The following is a 19,589-nucleotide window of genomic DNA, read 5'->3' as shown; positions in this document are numbered from 1 at the left end:
TTATTTTAAACATGGATAGCCAAATGTTCATTCATTATTGGTTAATTGGTATATTCTGTTTCCTTTTCACAGACCGTGTGATAAAGCAGTCTTCAGTCTACTACGGTGTCTGAATTGCAAGAAGAAGTGATTCTCCACTTAAACATGTGACATCTAAACTGTTTTGTGTTTTAGTTCAGCTTTTTATAGGTTTATCTTAAGTTGGTTAAAGGCGGAGTGCACTATTTTTGAAAGCCAATGTTAACATTTGAAATTACCTAAACAAACATGCCTCTACCCCAATAGAGGCATGTTAGGTCAGGACTCTCCTGTGAAAAAGAGATTTTGAATCTCAGAGAGATTTTCCTGCTTAAATAAAGGTCAAAAAAAAAAAAAAAGAATCTGGACCTTCTTTTGATAGAGCCACCACACACATACGCAACCCCGGCAAGGATGTCGGTTAGAAGACACGCCCCTTACTGCTGGTTGGCTACAAGTGTGTTTTGGTAGTCGGCCCAATTTCCTTTTCCAAAACTTTTTCAAACATTGTGAACTCCGCCTTTAAATTGCACTTAAACATTTTTTTTCAGTAACTTTTTATGCAGAGATTACATTATGATTATTATATAATCATGCCTTATGAATATTCAGTGATTGCATATTCATAGTGTACTTTTCATTAATACATTTAATGTTAATGTTGTACAATTTGATAGAAGTAGCTCTGTAATTGCATTTCTCTGATATTTGTTTTATATTGTTTCTCTTTGGTCAAGAGATTATGTATGTCTCTGTGCTTGATTAATTTACTTTAGATATTTTTGTAATGTACACAACACAATATGAAGTATATTAAATTGTTCTGTATTCAAAATCTGTGTATGTGTCTTAATATTTAATTATTTTAAAATAACATTTTAAATATTAAAAACAGCTTTATAATAAAATAGTAGTGTAATGCTAATACATTTCTATTAATGTAATGCTAGTATATTTCTAATATGCTGAAGTACTATTAAAGTGTTCTTAAAGCACAGTAAAATTAAGCTTTAAATGTAACTGTATTTTTAAGTGTATGAGAAGTGCATTTCAAATGAATTTTAAAGAAGTACACTTAAATTGCACTAAATATATTTGAAGTTGTTCCAATTTAACACTATTTCAATATATTAAATATAATGCAAATAGATTAAAATTGACTTTAAATATATCTTGAAATGCATTTAATATATTTGAAGTGGTTTCAATATAATACATTTAATATGCATTTAGTATAGTAGCATTTAAATATATTAAGTATGTCCCAAAAAATACTATTTAAATATATTTCTTTTTCACCTGGGCATGTACATAACAAAAACATGTAATCATAAAAGATTCTTGTCAGGTCTTCTGTCTTTGTTTCCTACACTCGTCTCTGCAAGCAGTGCCTTTAAACCTTAGAGGTTCCTCTTTGTTGCCTTTGTTTCCTGTCCCGAACACCGCCTTTTAAACATCTGGACACCACTTCTTCCTAACCAAGGTTCCTCTTTTGTTGCTTTAGGATCACCTAAATGGAAACATCCAAAAAAATTATTAATCATACGATCACATTTTTATATTTAAATTTAGGGGCCTATGGCAAACATGAACAATTGTGTATATTGGATAGATAATCAAAAAGTGGACACACAAAGCATACAGTACTTTACGTAAGCATATAAAACATCTGGTCTACTGTGTTGTTGCATTCCTGAATGTCTGGCTGTGCATTATAAACAGTGTTAATTCTTCTTTGCATCCTCAGCTATACTTAAAATGAGTGCTATAGGAGGAATTAATGCAAATGTCTTGAAATTATACATTTTATTGTTAGAGATATCTAAAGATAACAGTCACCCACTTGCTTAACACCAAACTGTGTTGAACAAGTGCTTGCTATGAAGGTATATTTGGTGCAAAACAACTGCACACCTGTGACAGTGGAATTTGTATTTGTAGAGATTATCCACACATGTGTATCAGTAAATTTGAAGTCACAGAGGAAGAGTTGCAAACTTGTAGATTTTTTTTCTTTCCCTCAAATACAACACAACAGTTACACATTCACAAATCCTTCAGTGCAGCTGCACAAATACCATTTTACAAATCACAGATTAAGAAACTCACAAGCTCACATTTTTTGCTACAATTGCTGCAGTAAATATGGGGCATAACCTACTTGAACGCCTGCATCAAATAATGTGAAGTCACACACAAATTTTGTACATTCGCAAAATCAGTTTGTGCATCTGTGCGATGAGACTTGCATGTGTGTACAATTTTTTTTCACAAATATTTTTTTATTTTTTAAATATTTTTTAGCCCCAACACAAGTGTAGCAATGTTGTAGTACTGGTATCACACCACTGTCTGCGCTACTGGACCAGTTCTAGGTTCTAAGGAGTGGGGGAGCAAAAATCACTACACCAGAGACCGTTACTTTAAATACAAGAGGCCGGCTATTTACTGAATGTAAAACACATGAATATATATACAGAACTATGAAAATGTAAAACAAGAAAATATACCCTGCAAGTTATCAATATTGAGGTAAGTAGAGGTAAGTATAAAAGATTAAAGAAATAAAAATGAATTGTATTTCACTTTCTTTTTGTTATCTAGTTCGCCTAGGCACTTTTAATTGGACTAATTTAAGTTAGACCGGTCTTTTCCTAAGTTGAACCTATTTTTGGATCCTATTTTTCTTCTTGAATAAACCCTTTTTCTTTTACAGGTAAAAATACCTTCAATTTACACAATCAAATCAAAATAACCCATAAACATTTCAAAAACATTTCAAATCAGATTTCAAATCACATAAATCAGATTTCAAATCACATTTCAACATATGAACTCAATGTGAAAATAGAAGTGTGTCCCTTTAATTCGGTCCGAGTTCAAATGGGAGTTCAATTATTCAGTTCGAAGAGTTTCAGTTCGATTCAGTCCGCAAAAATAGTTCAATCAGAGTTCAATTCGATCCAAAAACAATTTCTCAAATATACTCCTACCGCTCTGGCAGCGAGTCACTGTACTCAAAAGATTTCCTCACTGATGTGATGAAGAAGATATGGAAATCTGGGTCTGGCTCGCCATCTTGAATCCCGTCCGCACGTGAGCACACCCGCACACTGCAGATCAATCCTCGCTCCGACAGAGCCTCAAATCAAGCACATAAAAAAACCTGACCTGTATAACAGGTCATAAGCACAATAAATTAATTTTTAACTCTTCAAATCACACAATTAAATGTTCCACAGTCTCCGAGTTGTAAAGTTATTGCTACGGTGCTTTTTCACTCCAAAATGGCGGCGGAGCACTCTCATTTAACTCACCGCTCCGTCTCCACATAAATACATAACACATCTTTCATTCACAAAGCATACTTTCACTTTTATAACATTCACAGTTTTCATAAACCCGAAATTTTAACTGGTAAACAACTTATGGCAAAACTTGTAAACAGCTACGTTTTACTATTAACTCTCTGCTAGAGAAAGTAAAAACATGTGACACAGCAAAGTGCAAAAAACAACTCAAACTCACCAAAACTGTTGTGGCTAAGATCACATAAAATCCCTGTCAATCCCCGATCAGGTAAGTTATGTTTTTTAACTGCAAAATCAACTTTTACACTCTTTTCTCTGCTTATTAAACAGAGTTCGTTCTCTCCGATCTCTCTTCTGCTCTCTCCCGCAGATCTCTGCTGCAGCGTCGCTAACGTGACGCACTTACGTCACTAGCCCGTTAAAGGGGTGGTGAACTGAATTTTCTGTCAGCATGCTTTTAATCTTTAGACATTAAATGGCTGTTTTAACATTTTTAACATTTTTAATTCTCATGAATAAACTTCATTAAACGAATCACTTAACTTTTTAAACTTATTTATGCAGCTTTTAACTATTTATTCTTATTTATGTCACATTTTTAACAGGGTTACACAAGTACATAAATACAACTGCTTGAATCTGCTGCTACGAGTTTCAAACACTCTTTTTGTGTTGCTCTCTCTTTTGCACCAAATATCTCTGAGATAAATGGTGCGAAAGTGATTTGTATACCTGTAGGCTATGGTGAGCACTGTTCAGCACTGCCCACCAGGTGGCGCCCCTGACACTCACTGAAGCAGAGTTTATTAATTACCACCAATGTTCCAGCAAGGTAAATCGCCTTTATCAAGGTATTATTTTCACAAAGTGGAGAACAATATAAATGGGAGTGCTAATTATACACACATGAAGGTAATTACATACAATACTCCAATGATTCATTAGTAAACAAAATATAAGTTCCATAAATTTCAAACCATCAATATAAGTAGATAAAAAAATACAAGCAGCAAATACACACATTGGCCTACATTTATATAAGATACCAAATGATGTAAGTCTCATTCATTTTTAATGAATTAAATATCATAAAACCAATTATTTTATTTTTTAGACTAATTTTTCATTTAAACAGGAGGTGGGGCCATGGAAAGAACGTTTGTGATCTCTTTTGCAAATATGACCTTTTTTTGAAGAAAAATATGTGTATTTAAATCATGCTTTTTCTTCTAATATACTAATTTGGATGATTATTTCTGTCTCTTTGAATCGGGTTACTGAACAACTAAATTCTTTTTATTATAATCTAAACAGTTGTTCTGATTTCTTAACATTTACTTTGGATGTTAACCCAAATCAAATCAGCTTTTTAGACTTGTGTATATCTCGTAATTGTTTATATAGGGATCCGATTAAAAAACCTACAGCTCGTAATACACTATTGAGAGTGGATTCTTATTGTCATGAGCAGGGCCGTACAGAGGATTTTATAAATACCGAGGTCCATATATATTTTTCTACGGAATGCACCCCAGGAAAAAAATATTTTTTTATTATTTCTCTGCTCTACATATATGAATTATAACACATCAGAAAACCAAAGAATCAAATAACTTCAAACCATGTCAGTATGCACAAGACTTGTGTTGTTTATTAGTAATACAATGAAATAATTATGTTACCATCCTGGGCACTGTCAGTTAAGTAAACATAGGCTAACTGAATATAGGATCCAGGGACGTGCACAGGAATTTTTAGGGGCAGTTGCTCTGACTTAAATAAAGGGCACACACCCCCCCCCCTAAAATTTTTTTTTAAACTCACGGCCTATATGAAGGACTGAGAATAACAGGGTCTTTATTAAAATCAGCAAACATGTTTGCCTGATGCCTACCAAAAAAATTGTAGCCTATGCTGCTTGTCTGCAAGCTATGATAGCTAGCTGCTATCTGTCTGATTATTTAGGCTTAAACGTGGCAAACTCAGCCTAGATTCATGAAGATTTTAACAGAGGTGGAAAGAGTAGCCAAAAACTTTACTCAAGTAAAAGTACAAGTAACTAAATAAATAATTACTCAAGTAGAAGTAAAAAGTATGAAATGAAAATAATACTCAAGTAGCGAGTTACTAGTTACTCATGAAAAAATTAATCTAGATATACACGTGCAAACACACACACAAACACACAATACAGTGCCCTCCATATCAGAACTGTAAAGACAAGATTTTTCTGTTTGTGGAGACCAGAAATTGGTAAGATGAATATCAGTATGTCAGAAGTTTAGAATGTCACATTTTATTAACCTTTGTTTATGTTTTAACACATACATGCTTTAACAACAAAGAACAACAGCATTAAATGCTGACTTATGTGTGTTGTACACAAATGCACATAAGTGAATCAAACTGATCCTACACATTTTATGCTTTTCATGTGTAAACAATCAGGACACAGCTCAGTGACCATAAAAAAAATAATGTGACAGATTCTGTACTTTTGTCTCATATTCATCTTTTAATGTTTAGACATTTCTTGACTCCACAACAAACAGAAGAATACTTATGAAGGGCACTTGTACAGTATGTGTAAAACTGCAACATACACAAACAGTACAGAAAAAAGAATACAAACACAGAATAGAAAAGCATTTCAAATTAACAAATTAACTCTAATCTCAATGTTGATGTAGCTTATAGCTGAAATATCAGACAAGTAAACTGACAACAGTTTTGCATATGTAAAAATTAGTAATCTCCTAAGATGGTCTGAGGACATTGACAGTTTACACTTACATAAAAATGATTTTAGACAAAACTCATGTTTTCTTACGTTGTCATGTCACGTGTGTTTTGTGAGAATCACTTACATCATATACAGTACAGTATACAGCGAATCAGACGTCAATCATCGATGGATTTTCTTCAATCTGTGCTACAATGCTTCTGGGGGTTGCACGCGTTTAACTGTGTCTGATGACGAACAGGTCGCGTGTATGTAATGGCGGGTACATGTGTGAAGTTATGCTTTTAGTTAAAAGATTGGTAAATTCATTTCCACGTCACCCAACACTGGTTATATTCTGCGTGTTTCTACATAGGTTACGAGTAAAACAGCTTCAGACGATTCCGTTTTTGCAGCGATCTGAACGATTCCTTCAAACTGATTCGCGAACCAATTTAAAACCTTTGGCCCATTCGCTTTGTAAAGAATCGAATCAAAAGACTCATTTATTTGCAACACTTTGTAAGGAATCGATTCGAACGAGTCATTAATTCGCGAATGCGCCAGAAACACAAGATAGCAATTTAAAAATAAAATACAAATTTCGTAATTAATTAAAATACAGTAACGAAGGAACGCTGCATAGTGTAAATGAAGTAAAAGTACAATTAATTTTTTTCCACCTCGGAAGGGCAACTTGAGTCGAGAAGGGCATATGGGCATTTGCCCGGGCAACCTGAGCAACCCCCCTGTGCACGTCCCTGATAGGATCAGTTTAGTGAATTAACTAAAGGCTTACAAGAATTGGTTTATTAAATTAATTCACAATATGCACACACTTATTAATATGCTGAAATGCAACATCAATAATCCAGTGGCAGAACTAGAATTTTATAAATGGGGTGTCCAAGGCTACTTTAGGGGGTCCATATCCCATGAAAGAAAACTACGTGTAATTATTATAATACTTCACATTACCCCATATCAGAAAAATATTATTCTTGCCCTGCATGCATTACTACATGCATTATAGTAACTGTAAGATACAAACATAATGCAAGGCTGAACTTGTATAATAAACCAATAATAAACCAACTTACTTCAAAGAGTAGAGCTCAACATTAAGGATTGTTGGCAAACAAAAGGTATTTATTTGAAATTAAATATGGATTAATCTTTTTTACCGAAGTTACAGTCAGGACTAGTGAGTGATTTTCTCTTCTTTTGTTATTATAGTAACTTTAATGACTTCAACAGGTACTGTTTTTTTAGGCTTTAAGACAGAATGTAATAAAATGTTTACATTCGGAAGACATATTAAGACATAATCAGTAATTTACTATGATACTCACTAAAACAGTCCGGACCTCAATGGTGGGTATGGCCAAGGTCATGAGTCCTGTCTGTGTCTGCCCTATTTCCCTCTTGTTCCTTTGTTGCCCCGCCCCCTTTTTGTTGCCATGGACATTAATTCATACTCCACCCACTGCCCATCTGTTTCCATAGTAATTAATTGTTTCTGTTCTGTCATTGGTTCTTGTCACGTTTAATTACCCTAATTGCCTGTTTGTCAGCCGTTGTTTTATGTTGGTTGTTTCCTGTCTTGGGTTACTGTTCGTGTTCTTGCCTGTGCTCCTGTACCTTTTTTGGATTTAATACACTCAAAAACTGCATTTGGATCCACTCATCTTGCCATGTTTGCCTTCCTGTGACAGTTATCATCCGTTAACATTGAAGAAAAGTCTTCCTTACAGTCAAATGTAATATATAAAGTCTAAAAATAATATATAAGGGACCAAATGATTTTATTAAGAATCTTAATGATATGGAAACATCTTTGGGATTCACCCCCAAACAAATACAAGCTTATTTATTTGACAACATGTTATTGTGGTAAATCATATGTAGGAAAAACAAATAGAGAGTATAAAACACACATCACAAAACATCAGAGTGCAATAATATGCAGAAATATGAACCTGCCATTAGCACTGCATTTTGTTGAACTTAATCATCCTATTACTTCATTATTGTATATAGGAATTGAGAGGGGATTTTGATTTCCATCTTGAAGGTGAGGTGAGGTGATTTTGACCAATTTTTACTTAGACAGGAGGCCTTTTAGGTATATAAAATGCGAACATTGGTACACATGGTTTAAAAGTAGATTTTGTTTGGGTTGTTTTTATAGGTATTATGATTAGGGATGTGCATTTATGTCATTTTTTCATTTCGATTAATCCATAGGTCTGAAGAACTAGTACTCGATTAACTGGGGGCGGGGCAATCAAAGGGGCGGGGCGTACACGTCATGGTGAAAATGAAAATATTTTTATTAAAAACACTCAAATAAAACTTAATTTCGAAGAAACTATGACAGAACAATGAACACATACTAGATTATTAATGAATTAAATGTTTTTAACAGACACCTCTAACAGGAAAAGCTGCGTGATGGAATGAAACTAAAGGGTTAACAAACACAAACCGAAGCGCTTTCTATATGACGCACTCTACATAATATTAAGCCTTTATACAACATAAATGTACAACGTCCATCTATCTGCATAAATGCAAGACTTCAACTAAGTTTTCAACTAAGTTATCTAAAAAAAAGAAAGTTTAACTCCCTTTGTGGATGTGCATCATAAACAGCGCACTTTTAAACACGTCCAGTCAAAGCACAAGCTTCATAACATTAAGCAGCTTTAAGTCTTTTGCTATCATTTTAGAATTTAGCTGTGTCGTGTCGTCCTCTTACCTCAGTCAAGATGTAAAGTCTATCTCGTGACATTTGATGTTTAGATATGAGATGATAACCCATTGAACTTTTGACGGCGCTGTACATTTTGCAACTGACTGACTGTATTTCTGAAAATCACGGCATCCTTTTAAACCATAGTGCCTCATTGATGTGAGGTTTGACCGGCTTTGCGGGCTGCCGCGCATTACGTGGACCGGCGGGTTGCTGATGCGCGGTCGCGCGGAATTATCTGTTTGTTTTTTAATCACGCATGGTAATGCTACTGATGTCATACGTCGGTCTGCGTAGCTCGACACGACTTCAAACACGCATCTCCAGACCCAGTCTTTACTACCACATGCGCTTGTAATGCTAACCAGACATCCAAATGCCGCCATATCCACAATAAATAAATAAATAAACCCACATGATCATCGTTTTTGTGATCGATCATCGATGCCACGTTCGAGTACTCGAGCAATCGAGCACTCGTGCCCATCCCTAATTATGATTTTAAAAATGAATGGGACTTACATCATTTGGTATCTTATTTAAATGTAGGCCTATGTGTGTATTTGCTGCTTGTATTTTTTTATCTACTTATGTTGATGGTTTGAAATTTATGAAACTTATATTTTGTTTACTAATGAATCATTGGAGTATTGTATGTAATTACATTCATGTGTGTATAATTAGCACTCCCATTTGTATTATTATCCACTTGGTGAAAATAATACCTTGATAAAGGCGATTTACTTTGCTGAAACATTGGTGGTAATTAATAAACTCTGCTTCAGTGAGTGTCGGGGGCGCCACCTGTACAAAAAATTGTATACACATGCAAGTCTTATCGCACAGATGCACAAACTGATTTTGCGAATGTACAAAATTTGTGTGTGACTTCACATTATTTGATGCAGGCGTTCAGGTAGGTTATGCCCCATATTTACTGCAGCAATTGTAGCAAAAATTGTGAGCTTGTGAGTTTCTTAATCTGTGATTTGTAAAATGGAATTTGTGCAGCTGCACTGAAGGATTTGTGAATGTGTAACTGTTGTGTTGTATTTGAGGGAAAGAAAAAAAATCTACAAGTTTGCAACTCTTCCTCTGTGACTTCAAATTTACTGATACACATGTGTGGATAATCTCTACAAATACAAATTCCACTGTCACAGGTGTGCAGTTGTTTTGCACCAAATATAACTTCATAGTTGCATCAGTGTTCGTGTAATCGAGTAAAGTATAACCTTATTCACACAGCACTTTGGTCCCAGAAAATATCCATAAAATTGGCAGACAGGCATTTGTGTGAACGCAAACATGTGCCGTAGATGTTCTGGGATTGTTCCAGGAAAGAGGACCTAGTAACATTACCGTAAGATACCTGGAAAGCCCTCTTTGTGAATGAGACGCAGAAACAATGGCGTAGGTTTGAAGTTATGGTTCAGCTCTTTAAAACAAGGGTTTAACAAAGGTCGGCAAACTGTACTGAAGCAGAGATCAGGGAGCTCGTCACTATCCACGCTGAAGCAGAGATCATTTAGCAGCATAACAGTTCTAGCGTGTCAGGCGCTCACATGAGCTTATATTTTTAAACAAAATACATGTGCGTCATCGCATCAAGATATACCGTTCAGCTCTTTAAAACGGGGGTTTAAATGAACATTTACATTCATGATGAGAAATGTCTTCAAACTGGACTAGGACAGAGTTCAGCTCAAAAGTATATCCATCCATCATTAAAGTAATCCATATATAACCCAGTGGATTTATAAATGTCTTCCGAAGCGAAACAATACGTTTGTGAGAAAAATTATTAATATTTATAGCTTTTTGTGATAGAGACAAGACATTTACAAAGTTAAAAAGACAATTTAAATATGGCGGCACGTGTTATCGCATTGGATGTTATGCATCTCATGACTAGTCGTAATATGAATTGTGATGAAACACACACTCAAAAAAATTAAAAGTTGGATTTACTTAAAAAAACTTGGTCAAGTGGGTTCCACATAGCTTTGTTAAGTAATGTCAACAAATAAAATGTTAGTTTTAGTATTTACTAAAAGAGTTTGGGTAAAATGGACAATTTAAATGTTGCATGGACTAAAGAAATCCTAGTAAAGTCACTATTATGAAACATTTAATTGATGACAACAAAATTAAAAATAATGATTAAATAACTCCATAACAACGAATCATTCAATCAGAGTGCAGCTGCTCTATACAACCTTTATTTAATTACAGTTTATCAAACATATCACAAACATATTTGAAATGCAATGTAACATTTCAAACCGTTTGTTGGTTTGTTGTGTTCTAAAATATATCAGAACAAGTTAATTAACTTATACTTGGCCACTTATTACTCAGGTACCTAACTAATCGTGCTACAGTTTTGCAAGAGGGTACAACAATTCTGCCAGAACAACAATTTACCCATAATACACTGCAGCATCATCAGCCAATGAGATGCAAGTCTGTATTGGTTTTATTAATCTGTTAGCCTAGAAATAGACGCACCCTAGCGGCCGCAAAATATATTTGCTGCCAGGGTTTAGTCTAGGCACTCACAATACACTTAACCGGTCCAAAAACCAAAATTTGGTCAGGCCAATCACATCGTGTGTAGCGTCTGTGGGGCGGGCTTAACATGATGACGACAGAGCTGCAACGGTTCCTACTTGAAAACAGAGAATGGCTGCTGCTGCTGGCGAACAGCTATCTTTTGAAGCGGCTTTGGCCGCGACTCTGGAGGACTTAGACTTATGTTTTTCTTTGAGAGAAGAGCAAATAAACCCTACTGAAGTCCTTTTTAAGCAAGAAAGATGTGTTTGGAGTTTTGCCGACTGGTTACGGTAACCTCTGCACCTTCTTCGTTGCTCTGATCCGTCATAGCGCTATCCTATTGCGTGCAGAGGCATTTTGAGGGACAACCTTATATCCCGCCCCTTGCATTGAGCCGTTTGTGTGAAGAGTTGCCAGACCTTACATCTTGATGTAGGTCTGGCTAACCAGGCTATTAATCTGTTACTTTTACGCAACAATGTTATATTGGCTGAACAAATAATTTTGAAGTAAAGCTGACAAGACACAGTCTTTTGTTGAAATTACTAAGTTAAATTAATCATATGCCGTTACTTGTGTTTGTTAAGTAAAGTGAACAAGAAATTATTTAGTAAAACTGACTCCAACCAAGTTCATTTTTTTGAGTGCAGTAGAGACACGTGAGAAACAATGCGATTGAGTTGTTGTAGTCTGTTTACATTACATATGCATCGTAACTCGCTTAAAGCTTAAAAAAATATAAAGTTTTTCTCACAAGCCTATCATTTTGCATCAGAAGACCCACTGGGTTATATATGGATCACTTTAATGATGGATGGATGCACTTTTGGAGCTTCAAAACATTGATGCCCAGTCAATGCCATTATTAAGCATTGAAGAACCAGGACCAGTGGCAGACAATGACTTATTTTCCGAGGGCGCACAATGCAATGCGAAGCTCATCCCAACATGTATGTAGCCCGTCATGCGTGTGGTTCGTCGTTTTAAAATATGTGTTAGGCGTATCGCATAAACCCATGTGAATCACGTGTCATGTCAAAATAAGTGCCTGCTGCACACATGTCTGAAGGGTTTATGATAAAAGATACCTGCACTATCTCATGTGTAATCAGAGTTAATTGTTAAGTGAATGTGTTGTGTGTATTTTGTGAATGTGAGCATCTCTTTTATCATAAACGGTTTTGACGCGTGTGCAGCAGGCACTTCTTTTGACAAGACAAGTGATGCACATGGTTTACATGACGCAACAAACACATATTTTGAAAACACGAGCAACACACATGACACTCTGAACACTTATTTTGAATTTGCACCCCTCAGAAGAGCAGTCACGAGCCACCACTGGCCAGGACAGTATTTAATATAACTCTGATTGTATAAAGAAAGACAAACATCTTGGATGGCATGGGGTTGAGTAAATAATCCTTCAAAGCTAAAAGTTTACGTAAAAATTATAATTTTATCATTTACTCACCTTCATGTTGTTATAAACTTGCCAGAAATTCTTTAATCTGATAAATGATGTCAATCATACAGTTGATGGTACCCATTGACTTCCATAATAGGAAAAAGACATTTTATTGAAGTAAATGAGCAGCCGTGTACTTAACCTCATTTATCAAAATATCTTGTTTTGTGTATATCACAATAAAGAAACTCATGCCGGTTAAGAACATAAACAGGGCCTGTGTGATCACTAAAGCACAATGAAAGACATGTAAAGCTATCTTACCTTGAAATCAAATTTGACACGGACTGCTGAAAATCTAATGAATGAAAAAGACAAAAAATAATATATTACGCACAAACGTTAAAAACAACATTGCAGATAATGTGTTTCAAATAAGTAAATTCAACTTACATTATTTGTATAGTATATATCAGTACAGTGACATGCACAAGTTTGGGCACCCCTGGTAAAAAAAATCTGTTAATGAAAACATTTAAGCGAGGGGAAGATGAAATGATCTCCAAAAGGCATAAAGTTAAACATGAAACGCATTTTATGCATTAAGCTTTGTATAGTTATAACCCCAGTCATGTTTTTGAATGGTCATGCATCATTTCCTCAGTTGCCGCTGAGAGAGGAGAAATACTGATTTCAGTGTTGCACTTCCTTCTTTCAATGATGTAAAAATCATCGTTTTGCATCATTGAAAGTGCAATATCTTTGTTGAGGGGGTGAGACTACAAACACCCCTTTTCTCGGTCAAATAGGCACCAAATTATAAATGTATGTTACATTTCGACTACAAACATGACACACTTTCAATAAAGATTAATGTTTCTACGGGTGAAATGCTCCTTTAACCAAAAATCAAATAATCACGAACAACTCCCAGTGTTCTCTGTATTTTTCCATAATATGTGTGTGAAAAGGGCTACAGACATTAACCATTCATTGAAAGCAAGTTGTCCATTGAACCTTAAATGTCCTTGTCAGTATTGGGAAAGCGGTCCTGAAACAAATATCCTTGTCGTAAGAAATGTACGGCGTACTGTCTCGAATAAACATATGGACAGGGCCGCCTTAACCTAATGTGAGGCCCCGGGGCTAAGAGGTTTTGTAGGCTTTGTAGTCAATTTTTTTTTTAAAGTGTAATATCTAGGTAATCTACATCACAAAATGCATTAGTTTTTTTCGAGACATACAACAGTGAGTTTTCCCTCTTTTAGGCCAGAAAACACCATAATATTGTTGTTAACATATCACTGAGCCCACTTGAGCATAAACACAAGACACTTTATTTAACAACCACACACAGCAACATGTGGTGATAATAAAACCAAAATGTGTGAAAGTATATATGTTTATTATCTAAACTTAAGACATTCTTCTTTAACAAAGCATTCACATAGAATGTCCAATAAATGAACTTTTCACCGCAGTAGTTATTTTGTCTAGAACAAAGCACTCACATACCTCATATGGGTAATTTACTCTTGCCGCAATAGTTAGCCTGTCTGGAACCGAGCTGAATTAAACCACTATAATGTATGACACTTGCATTACATGCGAACGGCCCCTACACTAATAGAATTCTGTTTTTGTCTCCCTGTCTCGTCCTCGACCCCTAGGACAATGAGACAAACAGACCCAGGTCAACGCACCACTGATCTACTGGATGTCCTTCAACGTGATGCCCAGCCGATGTGCGACCAACGACTGAACCAGTTTAATCCGCTTACCCGCTTCCTATCCCTACCGTGTCTTTACATATATATATATAAATATATATATATATATACATATATATATATATATACATATATATATATATATATATATATATATATATACATATACATATACATATACATATACATATATATATATATATATATATATATATATATATATATATATATATATATACATATATATATATATACATATATATATATATATACATATATATATATACATATATATATATATACATATATATATATACATATACATATATACATATACATATATATATATACATATACATATATATATATATATGTATATATATACATATACATATATATATATATATATATATATACATATATATATATATATATATATATATATACATATACATATATATATATATATATATATATATATATACATATATATATATATATATATATATATATATATATACATATATATATATATATATACATATATATATATATATATACATACATATATATATATACATACATATATATATATATATATATATATATATATATATATATATATATATATATACATATACATATATATATATATATATATATATATATATATATATATATATATATATACATATATATATATATATATATATATATATATATATATATATAAATATATATATATATATATATAAATAAATAAATATTAATCTCTCCCTAGGGTTTTTTGTCCTTCTAGGATTTTTTCCCAGTGGGTTTTCTCCTAGGGGGTGTTTTAGTCCCAGGGAGAGTCAGCTAACTTTAGCTTAACTTAGCACTTTACTGTATACGTGACATTATTAATACGCTCGCTTACACGGTTTATCCATAGCCGCTTTATTCTACTTCTTATACTATGTATTGATTTTCAGTGTTCTCCTCTACATCTACTCATGTAAAGCTGCTTTGCAACAATTGACAATTGTGAAAAGCGCTATATAAATAAAATTGAATTGAATTGAATTGAATTATAAGCTTTATATTTATATAGTTTTTGGAATATACAAATTTGCAGAAAATTGCCACTCATAACTAAATGCTCACCACAGTTTTAAAAATATAAGAAGTTAAAGTTAGTTTTAAAGTGATAACAAAAGATACGTCTTTATAGACAGAATCTTGTTTTTTAATCAGTTATTTATTTTGTAGGCTATTGAAGATAAAGGGCCCTATTTTAACGATCTGAAACGCAAGTGCGAAGCGCAATGCGCAAGTGACTTTTTGGGCGGATCTTTGGCGCTGTTGCTATTTTCCCGGCGGGAGAAATAACTCTTGCGCCGGGCGCAAATCAATAAGGGGTTGGTCTGAAGTAGGTTCATTGTTCATATGTGTGGTTTGGGCGTAACCAGAGCCATAGAAAAACAGAGTTGTGCCACCGGAAGTCCAGAAGCTCGGCCTTCACGTGATTCACTGAGATTTCAGTTAGTTCCTAGAAGCCCATAGTGAGCCATTGAAATACATTGAGTTAGAGGCAAAGAGCTGTGATTTTCTTAATTTATAGTCAAGAAACGTATTTTTTTTACAATATTTATATATCACATCAAAATGTGAAGGTAGTATTGTTATGTAGTTATATAAACAATGTTTTTTGACAAATTAAATTCACCAATATAGGAAGATTTGTATGGTCATCTGCTGGTATGTCCCTTGTTAACATGTTTTACGCTGCCTTTAGTAACTTTAAAGCTTTAAAATGCATCACACTGTGTACTAATGTAAGTTTATGCCTGTTAATAATATACAAAGTGAATGTGCTGTGTATGTAACGCATACTGGTTTAATTTATTAATATATAAAGCACAACATAAAAAAAGAATTACAAAGCACTTTGTTTAATTTATTATAAATTATAATAATATTTCTGGCTTAGTGTAGTTTTCTTTTTGTTGTTAATATAAACATCTGATGGGAAATAACATCATCATCACTTTAAATGATTACTAATCTCTTAACTATGTAAGTATACATTTGACAAGTTATTAATAAATACATTTATTTTATTTAATTTATTAACCAGCAAAACCACAGTGTCAAAAACACTCCACCCATACGTTTGATGCATAAATATGCACTTTATACCAGCATCACTTTATTTAATAGCCTCTCTAATTACACAATATTTACAATAATGGATGACTCTGCATTAAGAAAACAAAATTTACCAATAAAAGGCTGTTCGTGGTTTGTTGTGTGTTGCTAAAGTTATCCACAGCTTGTCCTAACCTGACCCGTTTTCTACTAACACCCCCTAAATGTACTTATTAAATGAGAAATAATGCACTACAAACACACTGATGCATAAAGTCATTCGATTCACATGTATTGCAAACATACAATCTTATTTGTAAAGCGTATTAAGTCTTAAATCTTGTATTAAGTTCAACACATTCAATCTTTCTAATGCAACTCTATGGAGCTGACTGTGACTTCCGGGAACTCTGGAGAGACTCCGTGGTCCGCCATTGCTGTAAAAAAACCATTCCATTGGAGTCAACGGACTTGACGTAACTCTCTCCTTCTATGGCTCTGGGCGTAACGTCAAATAAACCAATCAGAACGCTATCCAACATTCCCTTTAAGCGCAAGGGTGCAAGTTCCATGGCGGGTTGCTATTATTATGACGGATTTACCAGGCGCACGCCAGGAGCGGTTCACAGCCGAGGAGACCGACGTTCTTGTAAGAGCAGTCAAAGACAGAGAAGTTGTTTGTATGGGGATGGGAGAAACCCGCCCAAATCAGCGTCGGTTAAACAGGCGTGAGAGGAAATAGCCATAATTGTCTCATCAGCTGGCATATCATTGCGCCAAGCGCTACAATGATGTCAGGAGACGGGGGAATCCCAAGCTTGCCAGCATAAATCGGGCACGCCGTGTAACGGGAGGTGGATCTGCCTCTATACATGACCTGACGCCAGCAGAGGACATCGCTGCGTCCACCCTCACCGCTGAAAGGGTTTGGGGGCTTTGAAATCGGACCCAAGAAACGCAAGCAAGGTCCAACCCCAAAGTACACTTACAAATCAAGTTCACATACATTAAGGTTTCTTATGAAAACATTTTAATTACTATTTATATAAAATAAACGTAATACCGCCACACAACAAACTTATGAAAATATTTTAATCGTTATTTGCATGATCATTTTTTAACGCAGCCACACAAAATTAATAAAAACTATCACTACAATGCTCACCACTATGATTCCCCTTATCTCATGTGTTAATATTTTTATTGTAACAATTTATAATTTGCAAAAATAACTGTTGCATCTGTGTAGATTAGATAAGCAAAGTGTGTGCGCGTTGTGCACGCTATACATTACGGTCAAGCATGCGCCCTTAAAATAGCATAATGACCAACGCGCAACACGCCACTGACTTTAGACTAGTTTTTTCTGGTCAGTGGCGCAATTGTTTTTTGAAACTGCAAAATAACATCAGGGATGGTTTGCGCCAGAACACGCCTGCTTTTTTGCGCTGAACCGCCCAGGGAGCGCAAGTTCATTCCCTAGTTTGTCGACGTGCCTCTGTGGAGGGAAAAATGCGCTGTGCGCCGGTGCAAAATACGAATGATACATGCGTCACTGACAAAGTCAATTGCGCTGGGTGCAAGATAGGGCCCATTGTGTTTAAATAACATTTTCCTAAAACACGCAAGTATGAACCTGGCATCCTCTATTTATTCCAACAACAAAGCACCCGAACACAACAAGCTCATAATCACGACATCAGAATTAGGAATTATCAAATTTCTGATAGCATGTAAATGCAGCATAGTTCAATTCAGACTTTCAAACACTCATCACAGAGTTTACCAGCAGGGCTGTAGGTGCAGTGTTAACACCCCCTGACTGTGCAGCTTCAGCAAGTTCAGAAATTCATCTGGCATTTTGTGTACGTTTACAGGTCTTGCATTGTCAAAATAGTGATGTGAAAGTTTCTGCTCCTGCAGACTGATGTCAAATGGCCAGAATCCATAAACATGCACATGATCACACAGCTCTAGTGCCACATTAATTAACATAAAACCCGTGGAGAGGCGCTTTGCTTTCATGCCATGCACCCTCCAGAAGCTGTCCAAGTCCATGAGGTAGCTGGAGCTAAAGAAGACCACCTGAAGCTCAGGACGTAGAGGCCAAAGTTTCTTGAGGGTACTGATTGACAGTTGAGTGTTCTGTGGGCTTGCAAAGGCAGGCATGAGGAGACTTGCATTACCATAGACTTTCAGACGCTGGAGTAATGGACCATGACGCTTTTCATCAAATTTGGCACTGCAAACATACACAAAACCACACACATATCAATGCACATTCAATGGTTTTTGTCTTGTATGAGGTCAATGCACGCTAACTGTCAGCTCATACTACCCACACTAAGCACATGGGATGAAAAGTACCAGATGATGCTCAGAGAACTAATATTCTAGCATTTGCTTATTGGAAACATGTCGCAGAGACGTCAGCATTTAATTAAAAATATTATACGGACAATAAAAAGGTGAAAGAGACATGATTGTCTCTGCACTTAACCCCTCCACTAAGTAGTGAAGCCATCCACTGCAAGCCATGGACACACACAAATGCACATAAACACAAATGCACGCACGTGAAAACTATCACTGCAACACCCCAACAATCAATCACTTCCTGCCAGCTGTGGGAATCGAACCACCAACCTCTGGGTTACACACACAAGTCTGACTCTCTAACCACTAGGCCACAATATGCTTGGGCAAAATAAATCTTGATGCCAATTATGACCATAGTATGAGCCCACAGTGAGTGTGACGTGACCTCACATCATGAGCTATTGTCATTATGCTTTTATAAAACGGTTACAACACAATATTAAAGTAAAAAAATATTAGTGCAACTTTCATGAAGTTAAATCAATAAAAAGCATTCCTTCCACTAGAAAAAATAGTCCCTGACCATGAACAAAAATGTGTTCCAATGTGTGATATGCATGAAAACTCAAATAAAAACAACAAA

General features: G+C 35.1%; 2 protein-coding genes across 2 annotated transcripts in view; one reads left to right on the top strand and one right to left on the bottom strand.

Annotated features, from left to right (window-relative positions):
* Window positions 1–19,589, top strand: part of LOC135775928 (alpha-2,8-sialyltransferase 8F-like) — a 1,056,838-nt gene that overhangs the window by 995,716 nt on the left and 41,533 nt on the right. The window lies entirely within an intron of this gene.
* The window catches only part of LOC135772796 (alpha-2,8-sialyltransferase 8E-like), a 39,508-nt gene continuing 38,277 nt past the window's right edge, over window positions 18,359–19,589 (bottom strand). Inside the window, exon 6 of the mRNA XM_065282322.2 lies at window positions 18,359–18,869. Coding sequence (XP_065138394.2) covers window positions 18,410–18,869 — 460 coding nt within the window. The 3' untranslated portion in view covers window positions 18,359–18,409. The remainder of the gene's footprint in view (window positions 18,870–19,589) is intronic.

Source organism: Paramisgurnus dabryanus, chromosome 21 (genome assembly GCF_030506205.2).
Source record: "Paramisgurnus dabryanus chromosome 21, PD_genome_1.1, whole genome shotgun sequence".
Classification (NCBI taxonomy): domain Eukaryota; kingdom Metazoa; phylum Chordata; class Actinopteri; order Cypriniformes; family Cobitidae; genus Paramisgurnus; species Paramisgurnus dabryanus.
The sequence above is the reverse complement of the archived record's forward strand: the minus strand, read 5'-3'. Positions and strand labels throughout refer to the sequence as shown.